A 19,884-nucleotide genomic window follows, 5' to 3' on the forward strand; every position below is an offset into this window, starting at 1 on the left:
CACACACCGCGTTACTCAACAACTTCTCCGACCCCAGCCCGGCGGGGCGAGCATCACCCTGCTGCCGGGGGGAGCTCAGGCCCCGGGACCCTGTCCCCTCATGGCCCTCGGTGTGGCCCTCGGCAGGGGTCGGACCTTCAGCATGGACCAAAGCTGGTCCCTCTGCTGGGACCCACGGGGCTGCCGGGGCTCATCCCTCCAAGGTCACCATGCTCCTCCAAATCAGGGCCTACAGGTCTCCTAGAGGGCCGCTTACTTTGTTCTTTCCGAAAACTGACTTTGCTGCTTTCATTATTTATGTTAGTCGGTGCTAACGCCTCACTCAAAATCCAAGCCTGGTTCCCTTAAAAATCCCCTCAGCAGTGCCAGGGAGTGTGGTCGGTCACTGACCGGTGGCCGAGGAGCACAGCGGGGCCACGCAAGAAGTGGCCCACCAAAGACCGCAGGCCAGCAGGATGCACGGCAGCATAGAAATGCGACACGGTGGTATTAATGATCATTATTCTCATTTATTATAATTATTGTTCAGTTTGAAAAAGGAGCCTGGAGCCAAGCATTACGCTAATTGGCACATTTTTTGTTGTTGTTGTTTTAGTTCTGAAAACAAACTGGGGTTTAGTATGATTTTTCATTCGTTTGTTGGGTTTGGTCTTTTTTTTTTTTTTTCTTTCGTTCATTCCATCACATTGAAAAAGGAAGAAAAGGATTATTTTTTTTTTTTTCCCTCTTTTGTTTTAACTCACTCGGTAAGTCTGGACTCCTCGGATGAACGTAACATTGCACACACACACACTTGGAGAAGAGAGAGAGGGGGGGGGAGAGAGAGAGAGAGCGCGCTCGCGGTGGGCAGACAGACACACGCACGCGCCAGGTCAAAGAACTCTGATACAGTGCAAGAATTTTCCCAAAATGATTGGATCATCATTACCAAAAAACTCGCCATAACAACACCAAGAAACAAAGAAATGTTTAAGCCACACTGTTTGACTGGGATTTTTCCTGCTTTTTTTTTTTTTTCTTTAAATGTTTGCCACACAGAGAGAAAAAGGGTTTAAGTGGGAATGGGAGAGGGATGGACAGGCTCACAGATGTGAGCAGGAAGGGGGGAGATCAAGATTGGGGTGGGAAGGAAGGATAGAGGATAGGGGGAGGGAGGGAGGGGCAATGGGGAGTCATTTCTTAATGTTCAGGCATTTTCTTGGTCCGCCTTGCTCTCTTCTTCTTTCACCTCTTCCTGCTGGGCACTTTCAGTAGGTTTGGTTTCTTCTACAGCATCTAGTGGGGAAAGAGATGGTCCAGGGTTAGTCAGCCACGATCTAGAGCATCCTGCACGTGCACACAGCCATCGCATGACAGACTGCATGGCTTCAGGCTTCTCTCTCCCCAAAGTGACCCAGGTCTCCAAGTCCCTGGCAGTTCTATGGCATGGAAAGAACGTGCCAGGGTTCAGCCCAGCCAGACAAGTGCGTAGCTCTCATGAATCACCTCCAGCCCCATCAGAAAGCATGTGCAACTGGAAGGAGCTGCCTAGCTCGCTCCTGATGTGGCAGGCAACCGTCATTCATTTAATCAGGTGCACTGATTAGGCTCTTGGCTTACCAGCTAGATCAGACACCTGTATTACCCTTTTACTGAACCCAATGACGGTGCCAACCACTGTTGAAGTGTTGTCCCCTAATTAGTCCTACAGATCCTTCTAGCCGAGTCTTAAAGAGGTCATGAAGAAAAAACTCTACACGCACTTGAAGCTTGCAAGGCCCAGAGGGAAAAAATTTATAACCTGTAACTCAGACTTCTCTTACACTGAACACAGATCTAGAGAAATGTCTCTAAGCCTTCAAGAACGGGAGCCTTCAACTGGGAGGTTATCACATCTCTCCAGTTTTCTGGGCTCTCCTTTCAAGGGCAGAGCTGCCCCAGGGGGATGCAATGAGTGTAACTGGAGGCTGGGTCTGCCTGTCAATCAGACACCTTGTTCTGGCACACCACGCACATGATAAGTTAAAATGAACACTAGGAGCAATCCCACAACAATGAACTAGACAGGGGATCAGAACCCAAGGCAGGGCAGAGGCAGCCAGGAGGGACAAGGTAAATGAAAGGCGCGCCCCTCAAGCTGGAGTGATTTTGCTGCTGGGTTCATCCAGCCCAAGACACCATGCATTGCAGCAGGATGAATTTAATTGTCTCCAGCTCTCCAGCTGTGACCAGCTCCCATCATCTTTAGATCAGAGTACACTAACATGTTCCTGGGCCTCTTTCAGAAGCCCTGCTAAGGTCTATGCACCATGTGGATTGCTTTTTTACAGGTGAAGGTGATGGTTCACCCAGGGCTGCAGGTCTGTAAGATAGAATAATGCACAAGGGTCTTAGTGCACTGTAGCAGCTGGCCTGCTCCATCCCCATCCCTCCCCATTCCTCACTGACTCCCCCCCCCACACACACACATGCACACAGACCATGGAGAGGCCAAGCAAGCAGCATCACTCTGGATTTGGGATAAAGAACAGGGAAAAGAAACAAGTGCTGAAGGGCTGGGTGGTGTGGGACAGACCACAAGATTGGTATGTCACATACCTCAATGCTGGCACTCGACATACCTCCGTAGTATCATTATCTCCGGTGGTCACTCATAGAGGACTGTGGGGTCCCTTTGAACTGGCCGGTTCCTGGCTTCTCTGATGGGCTATCAAATTACACTACACCAGCAAATAAAATGGGCCAGGGACTGCTCTCTGGCTCTGAGGCCAGCTGGCACCACACAGCTCATGTCCATATGGCTAAACTCTCTTACTCTCCAGAACAGGGTGGCTGTGCCTGGGAGCTGTCTGGGGCAAAGCTAGTCGGCACATTCAAAAATCACGCCATGGCCCACGCTGTCAGCTTAACAATATGGATGTTCACATGCCAATGTTTAGTTTGTGAGGATTAGCATCCTCACACCCATGTTTAGCATTAGTGAGAATGCTAATTGGGATGTGAACCTTTCCTTACTGACACTGCTCATGCATTTTGGCCTGGTCCATTCAATGCCATCAGATGGCAGACTTGTATTTGCTTCCAACACTGGCATGAGATGCTGCATTCTTGCTTCCCTCTCCCCATCAGCTATTTAGCCTCTCTTTTAAATTCCTTCCAATTCACCATTTCCATATGGATCACCTTTAAGTTGTGTGCAGCTTCCCATCCTGAATCATCTTCATGGCTCCGCTTCTGGACCTTCAAATACTTTTTGTCTTAGTAAACTCTGACTGTTGATTTTCCAAAAGGAAAAAGTCTGTGGGAACAATCCCGTGGCCCAGTACCACGGCCTGAGCCCCTGCACCTGCAAACCCTCTGTCAGCAAAAACATCTGTGGGCTTGCTTTCCCTTGATACTGAACAGCTAAACAGAGCGCTACTCAAGGACTCCTTCTACATATGGTACAGCCACAGCCATGAACCAAAGACAAAATAGGCTACTGATTAAAATAGGATGTAAGTATCGTTCGAAGGCAAAGCAGGCCAACTTGCCCTAGTTTTGTTAATTTTCCTGAATGATTTGATCACACTCCACTGGGGAGGCAGGGAAGTCCTTTTAATCCTGCTCTTCTCCAAGACATTCATAGCAGGAGACATGTTGAATTATGGAGCCAAGAGTAGAACCCCAATGCACAACCATCTACCCCTAAATTTGAGCCAAAAGACTATCATTAGCCAGCAGCAAAGCATGCTTTGCTATAAGGCTCTGATAGATCCTAGTAAGGCAGAATATCTGTTTTTTTCTGCACGTAAAGGCAAGATGAATGAAAGAGCAACAAAGGATAGGCAATGCAGCTTCAGGAACACAAGCCCTGATACTATATTTCATTATGTTTAAAACTTTCTGTGTCTTCCTACTGAAAATATGCACAGATTTTAGCTGGCAGTCCCCACAGCCTCCTCAGGACAGCACAACAGAAGGGCCCGTAATGCAGCAAGCACAGGGATAGACACTGGGAGGTCCTGCATACCTGCTGTGATACTGAGTGCCTTGGCCAAGACACACAAACTGCTAAGTTGCACAGATGCCCCTGTTACATCAGCAGCTGAAAGTGGGGTCCAGCTCCTACAGCGGCTCTTGACAATTGTCCTAGCGAGATGGGCAGGAAATCTCTTTGCATGCAAAGTGGGGGAGCTGGCAACGTCGGTGACGTGGAGTAGCTCACAATGTTCCCCCTGCCATTCTTGCTCTTAGGATATGCAGGCAGGTTGAAACACAGTTTTCTGCCATGTTTTGTTCCCTGTTGGCTTGCCACAGTGGCAAATCTAATTTCCAGGGAGTGCCTGTGGCACCCAGAGATCCCTGGCTGGCAGAGGAATTGCATGGGGGTGACTCGCTGCCCCATTGCCCTTCTCTGGAGAGCAGTTAGTGGTAGGCAGATGACTCCCTGCTGAAGCAGCCCAGAGACTGCACTGATTTCTGCCATGGCTGAAATAGTCTGGACTGACTCTGAGGTCATGGAGCAGCAGAAAGGATTTAAAGTCACTTCATCACATATTCAAGTCAACAGAGAGGAATTATACAAACCAAATGGCGTGACATATGGCAAACTAGAGAAAATTTTCATGACTGTGGATGTCCCAACTATAAACAAGAGGTCCACCTTTTTGAATAGGAATTATCACAGAAAATTCAGCCAGCCGCTCTCCCTCTTTTTTCTTGCACGGTGTTGAAGCAATAAGGGGAAATACCCTATGCACTGCTACATCCTGCTAAGCTATGTCTTATTTCCTAGCAGCTTTAGCAGCATTTCATCAATCTTTGGGATGAGGGAAAAGAAGCAACCTGGTGTTATTATACAATAATGAACTTTAGCAAGAAGTAATATCACAAAAGATAAAAAATTCAGCACAAAAAATAAAGTTCAAGCTGTGGCACTACTAAACCACAGCAGTGAAAAGAAGAGCATTCTCTCTGTGCAATGGGAGCGATGCAGCACAACCCTACTGACACAAGGGCCAGTTAACAGCAGTTTCTGATTCACAAAGAGAGGTGAGACGGTTTATCTGACTCACCCTTCACCAGTTTGTTTGATGCAGGCTATTTCTGCAGTGTGTTCTCTGGGGTTTTCTCCAGCCTAGTTTTCAGTGTCCCAGCAAAAGAGGGCAAGGTATCCCTGGGGAGATTAGTAGATAGCTATCCTGGGGATTCCATACATCAGAGTTGGCATTTCTTACATTGCTTTTAGCCCAACACTAGTCTTGATTTCCCACTTCCTTGAACTCTGGGCTGTGGCACCTGTTGGTTTGTAGTGGACAGATACAGTGATATAGACAGAACTGCACAGCCTTGGCATTTTACATTCACTTTGCACTTTGTTGGAACAGGTGTAAAAGGTGACAAAAAAGCAGGTGAGAATTCAGGGCGTTTAGGCAAAAATGTTCCATCCCCTGCTTAAGGAACAAAAGCATTTCATCCTCGGTGGCCAAATTTCCACCTGTCTAAAGCTGCCTCCCTTCTGAACATGCCGGCACTGTGAGATCTCCTCCTGCAATATCAGTCCTCTGTGTCCACTTGCAAGGGAGAGAACAAGCAAGAGGCAGTGAGTTATTTCTTAAGATGGGCCTGGACTGGGGCAGCACCGAGATGCACGTGAAGAGATCATGAAATGGGAAAGTTGAAGTGGGAGTGGATGGACATCTCACCTAACTCCAGACATCTACACAGAGACATCTCCAGTTGATCTTCTCACCCTCTGCTCCCTTTCTAATTAGTGGAAATGAATATGACATTTCTAGGACTCTGTTAACCTGACCTATTTAGATGCCTACTTTAGCACAAGAAGAGTTGCAGCCTGGGAACACCTACATCTTTAGCAAGCCAAGGTGGAGACATCCATATTTGTTCTAGAGCATTGCAGCCACAGAGCAAAAGAAGGGCCCAAACTCACAAAAGGAGAAGACAACATGTGCGTGTGTGGAGAAAACAGAACAGGAGGGGAGGCTGAGCTGTAATATGAAGCAAAAGAAGCTTGAGGAGGGGCCAAAAATAAAATCTGTCCTGAAGGATAAAGCAGGAATGGCTAGGTCAAAAAGCTAAAAATAACCCCCCAACCCCCCCCCCCCCCCCAACCCCAAACAAACCAAGACCACCAACAAAACCCACCTAGTTTGTGCTTGCAATCATCACCCTTGCAGTTGTTTTAATGCACATCAGTCATCACTTGCTCTGTTCCTGGTTATTCCAGCCCTGTGGTCCCCCCCAGACACAGCTTTGAGATTTTATTTTGTTTTGCAGCTTTGCTTTTTGTTTCAGTCTTTTGAAATCTATGCTGCAGCCCAAATCATCCTATAGTATGCGATAATTTTGCCACAGAGACAGGCATCTGTGAGCTGAGCTGAGCTGCCACCAACCTCACTTGAATCTAGCACCCAGGATGGGGCAGCCAAGTTGAGAAACCTTTTGGGCAGCCTCAGACAAACCTTAAGCTGCGACTGCAGAATTGCTTAAGCGATAGAGCTGCATGGTGGGAGACCCTGAAGTGCATTTGCTTCCCAGCTGAAGGGGCTGTGTCAGAGACATGCTTCATACCTACAGCTCCAAGTGGTACCTGCTAGGGTACTGCCTTGTCCACGGAAGAGAAACAATATGGAAATGAACTACAGATCTTTGCTGAAATAGGGTCGTAAGAGAGCTCCTGCCCTTCAGCACTCCATTTATTTCCTGGAAAGGGCGAGAGTCATGTCTGTGAGTCCTGCTGGGGAGCAAACGCCTCAAACATATGCAGCTCTGGTTGCTGTAAAGCTGAAGCAGGCACGCAAGCAGCAGTTTTGCTGGATGGTGGTACTTCCAGCTGCCTTTGCCTATGCTGTGCTCTAATGGCTGAGCGTGCAGGCTCCTCTCCAAGTCTCTCCACTGCCCTACATTAGTGAAATTAGGTTGAGTGGATTTCCGGGTAAAACACTGTCTCTTGGGACCTGCCCAGCTCCCGTCTGACTTGCCAAGATTAATTAAATCAGAGCAGACATCAGCTTATGACCATAGTAGCAGCAACCTCTCCGCTGATCATTTCTTTTGTGGCTGGTGGCTTGGGTTTTGTTTTCCTTTTTGTCTCTGTTCCACTGCAGATCTTTAAATTACCACAGCCGATGCCAAGAGAAGAGAAATTGCACAAACACTCTGGGATTCTACTACAGATGCAGGGATTTTGCTTTTGCTGCTTTCCCACTGTTTGTATAATTATTGCTGATATTTATTGTGCGGCTAGAACTCTCCCATGTCTTCGTGCTAAAGTATTGACCAGATCTACCCAGCCGCTGCTCTTTCTCTAGCATTTGTCATGCTCGCTCCTTTCTCCCTCTGTCCTCTGCCAACTACAGCTTGGTCTGAGATGGAACTGAAAACCTGTGCCTCGTCTGCTCTCCTCTTTGCTCCCAAATATTAATCTGGGTTTTGCTGCCCTGTTATAAACAGACCTCATCTGTCCCTGAGATGACTCTGTTTAGAGACATTTTTTGGAAGGCAAGGAGCACTGGAAGGCCCCATTTAAAATCCCTGACCTGAGCCTCTCCTAGTTTTAATGACATTTGGATCCAGATTTGGATCCAGGCTTCACAGTTTGAGTCATCTGTCCCGATCCATCTGTCCTTCTAGCCAGCCAGAAGCCAATTCCAGGCAGACGATGGTAGGTCTGAGACTGCTGAAACGAGATGCAGTTCAGGTTCAGAGCTGTTGCTTATACAGTACTCTTCCCGATCCAAGTTAGCCCATTGCAGTTAGCCCTATGATGCGTCATATGCAGTGCTAAAATCCTACGCCCTCCCCGCTCACTGCTTCTGAAAACTGACAGACTTCTGCTGGCCGAGCAAAACACTGAGAAATTAAGGAATTGGTTATTTCAGGTGAGTGGCTGTGTCTGGTCCAGGGGACTGACTTGCATGACGTCTCCCAAACCCCTGGTGAATCCCTCACTCGCTACATACGGACCCAGCGTACCACCTGGGGGTCCTGGTGGGCACATGGCACCTGGGAGATCTGCATCCCCTTGGCAAAGCCAAGGTGGTGGGGAGGGATGTCCCCACTGCACGTAGCAGGCAGGAGGGCCAGGGAAGTTGCCCAGTAACTACTGGAAAGAAGCAGGCAAAGAAGCCTGTTAAGGTTAAAGCAAAAAGGTGAATACAACCAGTAGTTTGGGCCACCTGTTCCTGGACCTCCTCATCTTTGTTTCAGCGCCACGTATGCCAACCTCAGTTGCTCTAGCAGAGAGAAAAAAACCAACTTCTGCCAGTCCCATGGCTGATGACTTTGCTCCAAGCTTGGACAGCTGCCTCTTCTTCTGCTCCTGCTGAATCCTCAAAGGACAGCCAGCCCCAGTTCTGTTGCCCCAGCTGCCTTTGCGCTTTGTCAGGCTGCAGAGCCAGTGGCTTAGGGATTTCCTCTCCCTCTCCTCCCACCCCGCGCCTTTCTTTCCCCAGCACCACCACGGAAATCCCACCCTGCGTCGGCATCCGTGTGTGCAGTAGATGGAAAGGGAGGGAGCGGTGGGAGAGATGCTCAGGGTGCGCCGCGGTGGGGAGGGGGTGCCGAGGGGAGTCAGGCTTGCAGCTCCATTGCAAAGCATCTTTCACAGTGTCTAGACACCAGCTGCCGGGTTGCCATGGAAACTCCCCAACTTTGGCTGATGGGAGGGAGCAGTGAGGTCTCCAGAGAAATGGGACTGGTGGAGGAAGAGGGTGGAGAGAGAAAAGGGAGGATGTTCCTTGTGAATGTGAGGTGTTAACCCTGTTACAGCTACATTTGCAAATATTTTTGCTTCCTGAAGAACGGGAAAGAAGCGGCTCTCCTTCTTTCCACTGCCATTTCCTTCCCACGCCCGTGGACGCAGCCAGGCCTGAAGGCTGAGACAAACGACATGCCGACTTGCTGGCTGGCCGTTTATTCCTCCCTATTACCAGCACTTTTGGCCCAGACTTCCTGTGTACAGGACCTATAACTGGGCAATTGCAACCCAGCTGGGGTTGGAAGAAGCCTACCAGAGTGGTTAGGTTTCCAGAGAGTGAGATGTCCCTTAGCAATGTCTCTCTCGGCCACTGCCACTGCTACAAGCAAATGCAGCTCCAGGGAGGACAGGGTGCTTCCCACACCCACCTGGCAGCAGTGTGATCTGTCACGGTGCTTCTGTGGGGACGCTTTGTGGCACCAGAAAGTGGTGGGCAAGTGGGAGGCTGTGTAGTACAGTGGCCGAAGGGGAGGTAAAAGAGCCCTTTTGGGATGAGGGTGCCTTGGAGGCAGATGGTTTGCACTGGTATTGAGTGGCCTCCTGCCAAACAGCGTCAAAGGTGCTGACCTCGACAGACTCCTACCAAGGCTCCACAGTCTTTACGGCCAGGGAGCCTGAAGTGGAGAAATGGGAAATGACTTGCACAGGGTCTCCCCAGCCATCAGCTGCGGTTAGAGCTGATCTGATTCCCAGTCAGCTGCTCAGCTGCCCTGCTGGAGCTGAAATGCTCCCTTCAGGAGAGGTTCAAAGCTACCAGCCTCTCCCTCGCCCCAAAAAGGGTGAGCCAGAGTCAAAGATGCCTCTGCAGACAATCAGACCACAGTTCTTCATTATCCACTGCTTGATGTTCCAGCAAGGTAGTGTACTGGTCTTTTTAGATACCATATCCAGATCATACCAAATATATAAGATAAAACAGGATATAATATCCAGATCATACATTTATGATGAACCTAGACCTTTGTGAACCTAGACCTTTGTGAGGTCAGCTGCCTCCATTGTGACCTTCCCAAATTGCTACAGGCAGCCAGCAATATAAGTATTTATCTGGTCTTCATCACCACAACAATGGCCTAACTCACAATCATGGAGGTATTTTATCCTTGTGGCATCCCAGTGAAGAAAGAAAAGGCTTTTATCTGCATTTTAGAGTGAGCAAAGTATGAAGAACTGGGCTGTGGTCACACAAAGCCTGTGGTGTACCCAGGAGGCTGAGTTGCCTTGGCTTTTCATTCCAGCATCTCAACCAGACACTCTGCACACAGCAGGACTTTAATAGGTGTGATGTCTTGGTCTTGTGATTTCCGAAATTCCACAAAATCCTAATTTCAGGCCAAAACTGGAGGTGTAGCGATCTCAGCAACACCCCTCCCCGCCAACCATCACAGGAAGGCAGGTAAAAGAAAGGCATCCATTATTTCACCTGAGGAAAACCTAAGAAGAAATAACCCACAAGTTGTTCTTTACTTTTCTTCTCCCCTGTCCCTGTTGATTTCACATAGGTCCTGCAAACCAGAAAGGCTACTCTTTTTGATTCCTTAAATACCTTGTGATTCGAACAGCTTGAATATAGAGGTTTTTACTTGCTTCCAGCTGTGGAATGTAACAGTTGGCAGCTGCTCTTGGCATACACATTGGAAAACAGCACGTCCCCATCTCATGCAACAGTGTTCTTTTGTGTCACCCATCTTTTCCCCCTTTCTGGGTTAAGTTCTGGAGGATGGTTTAGAAACAGAGGGCATGTGAGGGGACAGAAGAACAAGGTCTTGATAAGACATACCCATTTATTCTTTATCCTCTGTAGGGTGGCTGCCCTGTGAGATCATAGGGGAAAAATCAGAGGAAAGATAAGAAGAAATGGAAATACCCTGAGTAGATCATGGCCAAGTGAGCAAAACGCAGCCTTACTGAAGTGACTGATAGTGATTCCTGTACAGCCAGGACATTTCTAGCAAAGTAATTAATTCAGAGAGTGAAGCTTACAGCACTTTGGGGATGGAGGTTTGGGTTTGGAGAGGCCTGGCAGATGCACAGAGAATAGCACAGCAAGTGACAGAAATTTGATAGACAGATCAGATCCTCAGAGGTCTGCCCATCTTACAGCTCTGCTGATCAGCCTGGCAATTGTGGTAGGATCAGTAGGGGGATAAAAATGAACCCAAAACCATGGCAGACTGCTGGCATTCACGCACTGCTGATCCTGAAATAAAGAGGGTTAAGGAGAGGAAGGAAACGTGCAGCGTGCTAGAGCCTTTGGGTTCTTCATCTACAGCTCCCACCTCATCACACAGCAGCGGCTGTGAGGCTGATCTCCTCCCCTGCCCTGGCAAAGCTGGCCAGGAAAAAGAGGCCAGAGGAGGAAATCTTCTGTAATTGCAGCAAAAAGGTCTAGAAATTCCTTCAGTGCATCCAGAATTAATGCACCACTCCTCCCCTCGTACTCCTCCCCCTTCAGCTGTCGGTGGCAGGAAAACAAATTGCTGCAGCCCTACTACAAACTGCGCTCCCGCCTCCCTTCCCCCAGCCCAAAAGACATGTGCCATTCATAAGCTGCCTGGCTGCTGGTCTCCATTATTAAAGCCTAGAAGGCTGATAAATTGGGGATTCATGGAGCCTGCAAGCCTCCAACAACCAGATTGCCATGGAAACCAGAGGCAGCCTCCATCTCCAGCAGAAATGATATTGATCTAGCTGAAGGCAGGGAATTACAATCAAGGAGAGGATATAAAATGTCTCTTTTTCTTCCCTTTGCCATCCTCCCATTTTGTGTTTAAACGAAGGAGAAATTTCATTTAGAGATCATTAGTTTGTTTCTGTCCATCATCACACACCAAGGCTCTGCAAATTGGATGCTAAAATGAATTAGGTGCCTGTTGTCAGGCCTTCCACAGCCATCTTGTTGATCACTGTCCCCAGCAGTTGCAACATCAACAACACCACCTCTTTGCATCAAAGATATTACTAACATTTCCCATACGCACAGCTGGTGTGCACACACGTAGGATCCCAATCTGTTTTGTGTAGAATGGGCACTGAAACACAGCTGCTGCTCTCTAGGAGGCAGTTCAGGCTTAACGCCGTACCCACTGAAGCTCCTGGGAGCCTTTGCTTTTCATTTCAACAGGAGGAGGTCATCACATGCGTTATGACAGCCCGGACATAAGAAGAGACATTTTGAACTACGAGCACTTGTGGGGAAACCCCTACTTCGAGACAACGCAGAGTGGCGTTGCTGGTGCTGAGCAACCCTCCCCTCTGCCCAAAATCCCCTGCCTGGGACTGCTTAATCACAGCCCTCCCAGGGCTGGAAAGATCAGGAGTCACGGCACCCGTCCTGCAAAACTGGGTGGGCAGCTGGACACTTTCCCAAGCTCATTCTGCAAAGGCCAGATCCTCCTCGCTCTGTTGCCTCATCCCTTGGGTGCCCATGAGAAAGCCTAAGGGTTGGGAGGTGAAAAGCCACAGCTTGACCTAAGGTGGGAGCTCGGACTGCATGGTCGTCTCTTCCACCCCAAGAAACCTCTGTGACCAGAGGTGTGGCGATGCTTGCCCAGTAAGTGCTCAGCCCCAGGGGAAAGGAAGCAGTGGGGCAGCCCTGCACCTGCCGCCGGCCATTTTCAGAGGGCTGAGCTGCACAGCGGGAAGGAAGGAGGGAGCTGCCTGCAAAACCTTTCACGAGCGCTCTTGTGCCAGCGGCAGTCTTCCCTGCGAAGGTGGCAGCAGCTAACACCCGTAATTCTGATTTTAATTCATATCTGGGATTTTTTTTTTGTTTTTTTTTTTAAACCCTAACCTTCTCCCAGTTCGGGAAGGACTTCCCAGCCTCTGAACTTTCTGAGCGCTGCGCCAAGCGAACTGGTGCGGCTGTCCCACAGTAGCCATCTCGGTTTAATTGGCTTTTCGCAATAACAATTCAATCAGGCGGGTAATTAATTCGGCCTCGACATGAGGGCACGCGGCGGGGCAGCTGCAAATGCTGGGAAGACCTCGCAGGGGCAGAGCGAGGCAGCCCCGTGCCCTGTGCACAGCCGGCCGTGCCGTGGCGGCACGAGGCCAGGTTGCATCACCTAACACCCCAGAGCGGCAGCTATGCCCGGGTTGTCAATGGCAAAGTCAAAGCTCCTCAGTACTGTCCACTATGGTGGAAAATAGTACCCTTATGGGGTGCCAAGACAGCCCTTTGCTGAGCTAGCCTACAATGACAAGGCTTCTCTCCCTCATCAAAGGACATTTCAGCAATGCTGTGGCTGTCCCCTTGCTAACACAGCCAGCCCAAGGTGGCCCTGCCTCGGCTGTGGGGCCAAGCAGTAGCCGCTTCTCCACTATCTCATGTGTAGCCAAAGTCTGCTATGAAGCCCAGCTCTGCACAGGTCCACAGAGGCTGTGAGTTACCACAGCTCCCACTTGCAGAGTGTCTAAGCTTTTAGACAAGGTGGAGCAGCCCATACTTTTGGCTTGGGCACCCTCATTTTGACAACGGCTGTCACAGAAGAGGGCCCTATCTGAGGCATGAACCTACCAGGCCTGAGCTGCTCTGAAATTGCTCTGAAATTGCACTGAGGCATAGGAAGTGGCACCCCAATGTTTCATGCTCATGTTGTCTCCCCTGGTCCTGCGGCTGATTTTATTCGCTGCAAAGGTCCTTGGCTCGAGTCTTGCCTGCTGGTCGCAGAGCGATGTCGTGAGATATCCATGTGAATGAACACGTCTCTCTTACTCTTCCTCTCCTGCTGGAGCTGTTCCACTTCCATAAATCATTAAATATTCATTGGGCCAGAGGAAAACATTGGCTCTGTAGACCGGTGATGAGGGCATTCATCTGGAATGGGGGGAGACCAAACTCCACATCCTGGCTCCAGTAAATAATAAATAATTTATACAAAGTGGAACAGCTCCAGCAGGAGGGATCAGGGGAAACTTCATCCAACAGTCCAATGGCTTGCTTGCAAAGCTCACTGGATTTCAGCTTCCTAGGGTAAGGCATGGGCCCATCTTGTCTTCTGTCCAGTTCAGGGAGTACCTGACCCTCACGTGCTAGCTACTGTAAAAGCAGGCAAAGGTTTCTCTTGCCACTTTAATCGACAAATCCCATCATTCCTGGTACTGGTACATTATGTTTGGTTTTGACAAATCAAAGGGTTCTTTAATGAAAAAAAGTTTCACAGAAAAATTCCAGCCCAGCAGGACTCAGAAGCCCTGCATGGAGATGGTTTGAACTGCAACTAGACTTGACTCCTCTGGTAGAAACACGTGTATGTGTTTTGCTAGAAATGAGGACAAGAAGTAATTGCATGCTACAACAGTAGGAACGGCTGGAATTTTCTCCTTGTTCCCTGATGTAAAAATCAGTGACTCCATCCGTCTTTCTCTTAGTCATTTGGCTTCAGCCATGAAGAAGGTTTCTAGCTTGAGGCACAGAGAAACGTTTTCTTTCTCATTTTGTGTCTCTTTATTGGGTGCAGTGAACAGTGCTGGGTTAGTATCTCTTGAGACCAAAGTCTGCTGTTCATCCAGAGAAGTGGTGCTGCTCAGCAGCAGTGCTGTGCATTTCTTCCCCTGCCTTCCTGCTGGGTCTCAGGTGTGTTTGGGAGAGGTTGTGTCATGGACAAGAGGTCAAATTCAGTCCCTGTGCCTGGTACCATGTTTGGCCACACTGATAAGTCTCCCAACGAAGGCTTGGCAGTAGTGCTGGGACAGGTTTGTGCAAAGAGTACCTTCAACCCCAAAGATAAGCTTAAAGGCACGTGCCAAAACTGTTTACACTGCTGAAGGATCTCTCAAACACCCACCAGTGCCATTGACTTGCAAACCTGCAGCAGCCTGAATGTCCATGCCGAACACTAGGAGCTGCACCGTGGGACAGGTGCAGGACTGAGCAGGTGTGGTACAGGGTTAGGAGATCCAGGTGACAGTCATGCCTGCTCACTGTTTGGCAATAAAGAAGTTACTTCCTTTCGCTGTGCTTTCACCATCTGGATCCCTGGTGTATAACCCTGGTGTATTCCCCGTTGAATAACGGACTGTGAATGCAGACAAAGGTCCAGACAGAATTGCTGCTCGTATAAATTGTAGCAGCCCTACTGAAGATAACCTCACAGCAGCCCTCTCATCAGACCCTGTGAATGTGGGGGATTTCCAACCCTTCTGAGCACAAGGGAAAGCAGAAGACCAATATTACAACATTGCACCGAGTCCCTCCCAGGGGAAGAAACATACAGACCATTTGTGAGCAGACGTAAGATTAAGACCACAGACTCCTTCAACTCACATGTCTTTCTGAAGTGCAGCGGGGCAGGCTCCAGCCCAGGGCTTGGTCTCCTGTGGCATATCCCTTGTTTCAGCACTGATGACTGAAGATTACTCTGAATTGCTTACAACACTGATGCTGAAATCACAGGTGAAATCCTAGCCTTACAGAAGCTAGTGAGGCTTAGATTTCAGCCCTGTAGCTGCAGCTACAGCTGGTGAGCGTTGCCTCCAAACAGGCTATAAAAGATGGGAGGACGGAGGGAAGAAGAAGGGGAGCTTGGAAGAGAAATTTTGGGATAGGTAACACAGGGTGTCTAAGCTGGAATACATACTCTTTCATTTCTAAGCCCACACCCAGTGAGGGGATGGAGTCCTACACTCATCTAAAAACTAGGCAGTTATGGACTTAGTCCACATGAGCTTGCATTCACACCTCCCTCTTAGAGGCTTGTGTCATTTCCAAATCAATCGGTGCCCAAAGCCTTTAAGAACAGCAAAGGGGTTTTTAAAAGTACTTTCCACCACCATGCCAACTTTAAATTACTTTTACTTCATTCCATCTTCCATCTCTTCACATGGTATTCAGTAAGGTCTTTGAAACATTTTTCACAGCTGCTGAGATGGTTCTGCCAAAGTCAGCAGCACTGGGGAGCGCTCCTGCTGACTGGCCACAGCTCTTGCTCCTGCCCTCCCATCCCTTTCCCTGTACGTGCAATGCATTGTCAGCTATGGTTCTGCAGCACTGCATCACTTTAGCACTGGGATTTGGATGCTCTTCCAAATGTCAGAGAGATTTTCTTCTTCATTAAGCCCTGTAGGTTACAGGTAATGACTGGTTATCATTACGAGCATTCCCAATTACTGTGTTTTGCTGAAGGAAGATGGAGAGGTTGAATAGTGTCTTCCACCTTCTGCTTTCTTTCATAATGAAAAGAGGACTCATTTGCTATTGCCTCAAGGTACAGCTGGAAAGTGTGTGGTCCTTTGAACACTGGATAATTGGGACCTTATGACCTTTATCTAAGACTTATTTACATGAAGCCTTGAGTCTCACTTTTCCTGTCATTAGGAGAAGAGCATTTTCCTTTACATCTCTGGGCCCTGTCCAGGTTTCCATAGTTCTTTTCCTGACTACTCTGCAGCCCTGCAAAGGGCAGGTGTCCAACACGGGCTTCTGGCTGCCAGGACCTCAGCTGAGATTTTCAGCTCTGTTCCAGTGTCCCATGCTGACAGTGATGTAGCTAAGGACACAGAAAGAAAAAAAGAAACATTTCCACAGATCACATTCACATTTGGTGATGATAAAGCCAAGGCTCTTTATATGGTACAGGCCGTTAGAGCTAAAGGATATGCCAAAGGAGCCTTTAGCAGGGAATACAGAACGAGGAAGAAAGCCACAGTTCTAGTAACCTGCAAAACCAGACCAGAGTCCCCTTCAGAGAACAGCTAAGCACACAATAGCAGCACTCTCCATCATTCAGTTTTCCCCCATACATTATCGTTAAGCACCTCCTCTATTTTCTGCCTGAAAGACATTCAACACCAACAGAGAGGAAAGCTAGGGAATGAGGAAGCCCTCATTTAAGTCAAGCTTGCAGCACAAATGTAGTCTTGAGAAATATATTGTGACTAGAGACCTGTTCAAATTGAGCTTGCATAAGTTGGTCTTTCATAGGTCTATTGGAGGTCCAGAACTGGAGGTGGAACCTATCCCACAGAGCTGATGCCAGTGGCTTGACTTGTGAGCCTCCTGTCACGGCCTACATTTTCTTTGGTTCTCTTGGCCACTGCCCAAACTCACAGACCATCATAGGGCTGAATAAAATATTTGTGCAGTGCCTTTACAAAGAGGAGAACTTCCAAGTCCACAAGAACTCAGATGTCACTGCAGTCATCCGTGCTCCTTGGGTAGCTGTCTTCAAAAAGCAAAGATGTTGGTGTGCGCAAGGACTGAGAAGAGGAGCAAAACAGAAGAAATATTGCCTTTCTGGAAATACGTGTACACAGGTAGAGCCTTTTCTGGACTAAAGTGTACAGTGTTTGGCACCCCATCTCATAAAGGACATTTGCAGATTCAAAGGGAGTGCAGACAAAAGCAACAAAGATGCTCAAAAGCATGGGAATCACTTCATATAAAAAGCAATTGAAAGCATCGCTTGTGTTTTCTTCAGGAAAGAGATGAACAGCAAAGGCTATGGTACTATGCCCTCTGTGCATATGTGCATACTATATGATGCTATATACAATAATCAATGGCATAAAGTAGGGCTATCAGAAGCTTTTGCTCTTTCTGTGACATAAAACAAGTCCAGAAAGATATTTAAGGCAATGGTGGCCAATTCATGGCTGAACTTTCCGGCCATTGGACAGTTGGTTGGAGTTGGGGAAGCTGTTGACACTTAGTCAATCGGATATTGTGCATTTATATATATGCCATATAAAGCTACAGTTATAATTAGTATCAAAAGAGATAATACATAATGCTTTAACTGTTAAACCAAATCCTAGGCAGCAGAGGACAGGGATGAGTCCTAGTAGTAGAGAGGCAGTTTACCCCAAACCCGCCCGTAGCAGCATTTCGTGCTAGCCACTGTGAGAAGTACAATAAATGGATGTTAGGTCTGACCTGGCTTGGCAATTTCTATGTTCCTCTACCAGTTATTTGCGTGGACCCTTGGGAGTACAACTCACCTTGCCAGAGTCCATGGAATTGCCACAGAGGTTGGAAGTGATCACTGCACTGCCACTGATAATCCAGTATTAATGCACCTATTATACAGCTCTCGAGGAATGTCTAACTAATCTGATCGTGCTGACCTGGTGAACTTTTCCAATCCCTTTCCTCTGCACATGGCAGTCATCTCTACCACAGAGTCGGTACTGCTACCTTTAAAGTACTGCTCCTTGGAGCTGTAAACCCCAGCTGATACTCTGCAAGCTTATATCTATCTGAAAAGTTCAGCCTCCTTGATCCTACTGTAAAGAGATGACACTGGTGGCAGTGCAGAGCACTGCTGGCAGCTACAGCAAACAGCTGCCACTTAAATTTCATTGTCTGTCTGTCTATTCTGTCCACTGGTCTGCTATGTGAGCCCTTCTCAGCAGAAAATTTGGCTATCATTTATGGCAGAAAGCCTGCCTCCCATGTGGGGATTTTGGAGCCTTTTCTACAGATTATCTGAGTGCAGTTCTAGTGGGCCACTGTGGAAAACATTGTGACGAGGAGACAGTGGTTTTGAGCAAAATCTAGGTGTAGTTTAACCATCGGCCTTGGCTGTAGAGAGCTGTGTGTTAGCGTGAGCAACCACTACACAACAGGAGCACACACCATGATATTAGTATGCGCTGCCTTAAACAATACCACCTGTATGTACTGCTTCTAAGAGCTCCTTCCTACGGAGACGTGTAAGAGTGTAACGCCCTCAGCAAACCTTGGTATACCATCTAGAAAGTTCAGTATTGTACAGATTCAAGATGGATAGCTTTGTTCAGTTGGAAGAATACTATAAAGATGCGAAGAAGAGTGAGGCTGGCCAACCTCCCCCTGAACAGGAACTCTGTGCAGCATGCCATGATCAATGAGGAGGGGCTCGGCCAAAACTGCAACAGCTGTGGTTCCCAACATCGGAAGGGATGAAAGATTGCTGTCACATTTCCTATAATTTCCACCCTTCACAAAATAAACCAGTTAACTAGGCTTGAGTGTCCATGCATTTCTTACTGAGGTCCCAAAGAACTGGTACCTCCTTGGTGCAAAACAGTGGTTAACCTGCTCTCCTCAAGAGGCCTTTTCCAGAGTCAGCCCACACTTTGTCATTGGTAAATATGCTTAGTGCCACCTAAGATTTCATTAAAAGTGGTCAGGTCCTGCTTCACCTCTAGCCCACTAGCGCAGTTCCCACCTATCTCAAAATAGCAGACCTGAGGCACACATGGGACCAGAGACAGTATTTCACTGCAACAGAGGAGGAAATCCTGCACCTGCAGCAGGTAGCGTGTAGGTTTCTTGTTCTCCGGAAAATTGTGACATTCCACTTTCCTCACCCTGCCCCTCACATGGCTATTTGCACCAATGCAAAGCAGGCTGTGACATATGCAATGCTTATACCCATGTAGACACAATGCAAAGATTAAAAATTTCAGAGCAACTGAGGACTAGGCACATACTTTGACACCTTTCACATGTTGCAGGTAACCTAAATTGCATTTATATTCTTACTTTGTTGCTGGAGTAGTACTACAGACAAGAAAATGCTGGCACACTTGCTTAGAGTTGTTCCCTCTGGGGCAGTCATGGGAAGACTACTGTATTTGCATTGCTTTCCTCAGCTGCCAGGTGTAGCAGCAGAGATAAGCTCCAGTGAAACAGGAATGGCAGTGAGGGAGGGTGTTCTGCCTCATGCCAGCTATCCATGGGCCAAGACTAAAATTCCAGTTATACAACTGCAATCCTCTTGCGTAGCGCAGGCTGTACCTTCTAGCTGGTACATGACAATAGACAGTCTCCCTTTCCAAATCTTTATATAGCCAGTGCTCCCTAGGTGCAGCAAGTATTGTCCTTCCATCAATACACTGAGTGAACTGAAAACAAAGAACTGATTCAACATTAAACCATGAAAAAGGATCCGTAGGGACTTGCTCCCTCTGAGGAAGTGAAGAGAAGATGGTGCCTCCCAGTGCTCCTTGCTTGCAGGATACAGGGCCCTGGGGGAACTGCTGGCCCGCTTACATGCGAAGCAATTGTCATCTGGCTGATTTTTCATTTCAGCTGTGAAACTGCTCCATTGTAAAGCTATTTCATCAAGCGGGAGAAAGCATTCTTCATTTCCCAACAAAAGAAGATCCATTTGTTTCCTTAGGCACAATTTACTCTTTCACATTTCTGGGCTTTGTTG

General features: G+C 48.1%; 1 protein-coding gene across 1 annotated transcript in view; it reads right to left on the minus strand.

Moving 5' to 3' along the window:
* Positions 1-529: 529 nt before the first annotated feature.
* Positions 530-19,884, minus strand: part of GAP43 (growth associated protein 43) — a 57,025-nt gene continuing 37,670 nt past the window's right edge. The window contains exon 3 of the mRNA XM_075512705.1: positions 530-1,275. Coding sequence (XP_075368820.1) covers positions 1,187-1,275 — 89 coding nt within the window. The 3' untranslated portion in view covers positions 530-1,186. The remainder of the gene's footprint in view (positions 1,276-19,884) is intronic.

The sequence above is a fragment of the Mycteria americana genome, chromosome 1, assembly GCF_035582795.1.
Source record: "Mycteria americana isolate JAX WOST 10 ecotype Jacksonville Zoo and Gardens chromosome 1, USCA_MyAme_1.0, whole genome shotgun sequence".
Lineage (NCBI taxonomy): Eukaryota > Metazoa > Chordata > Aves > Ciconiiformes > Ciconiidae > Mycteria > Mycteria americana.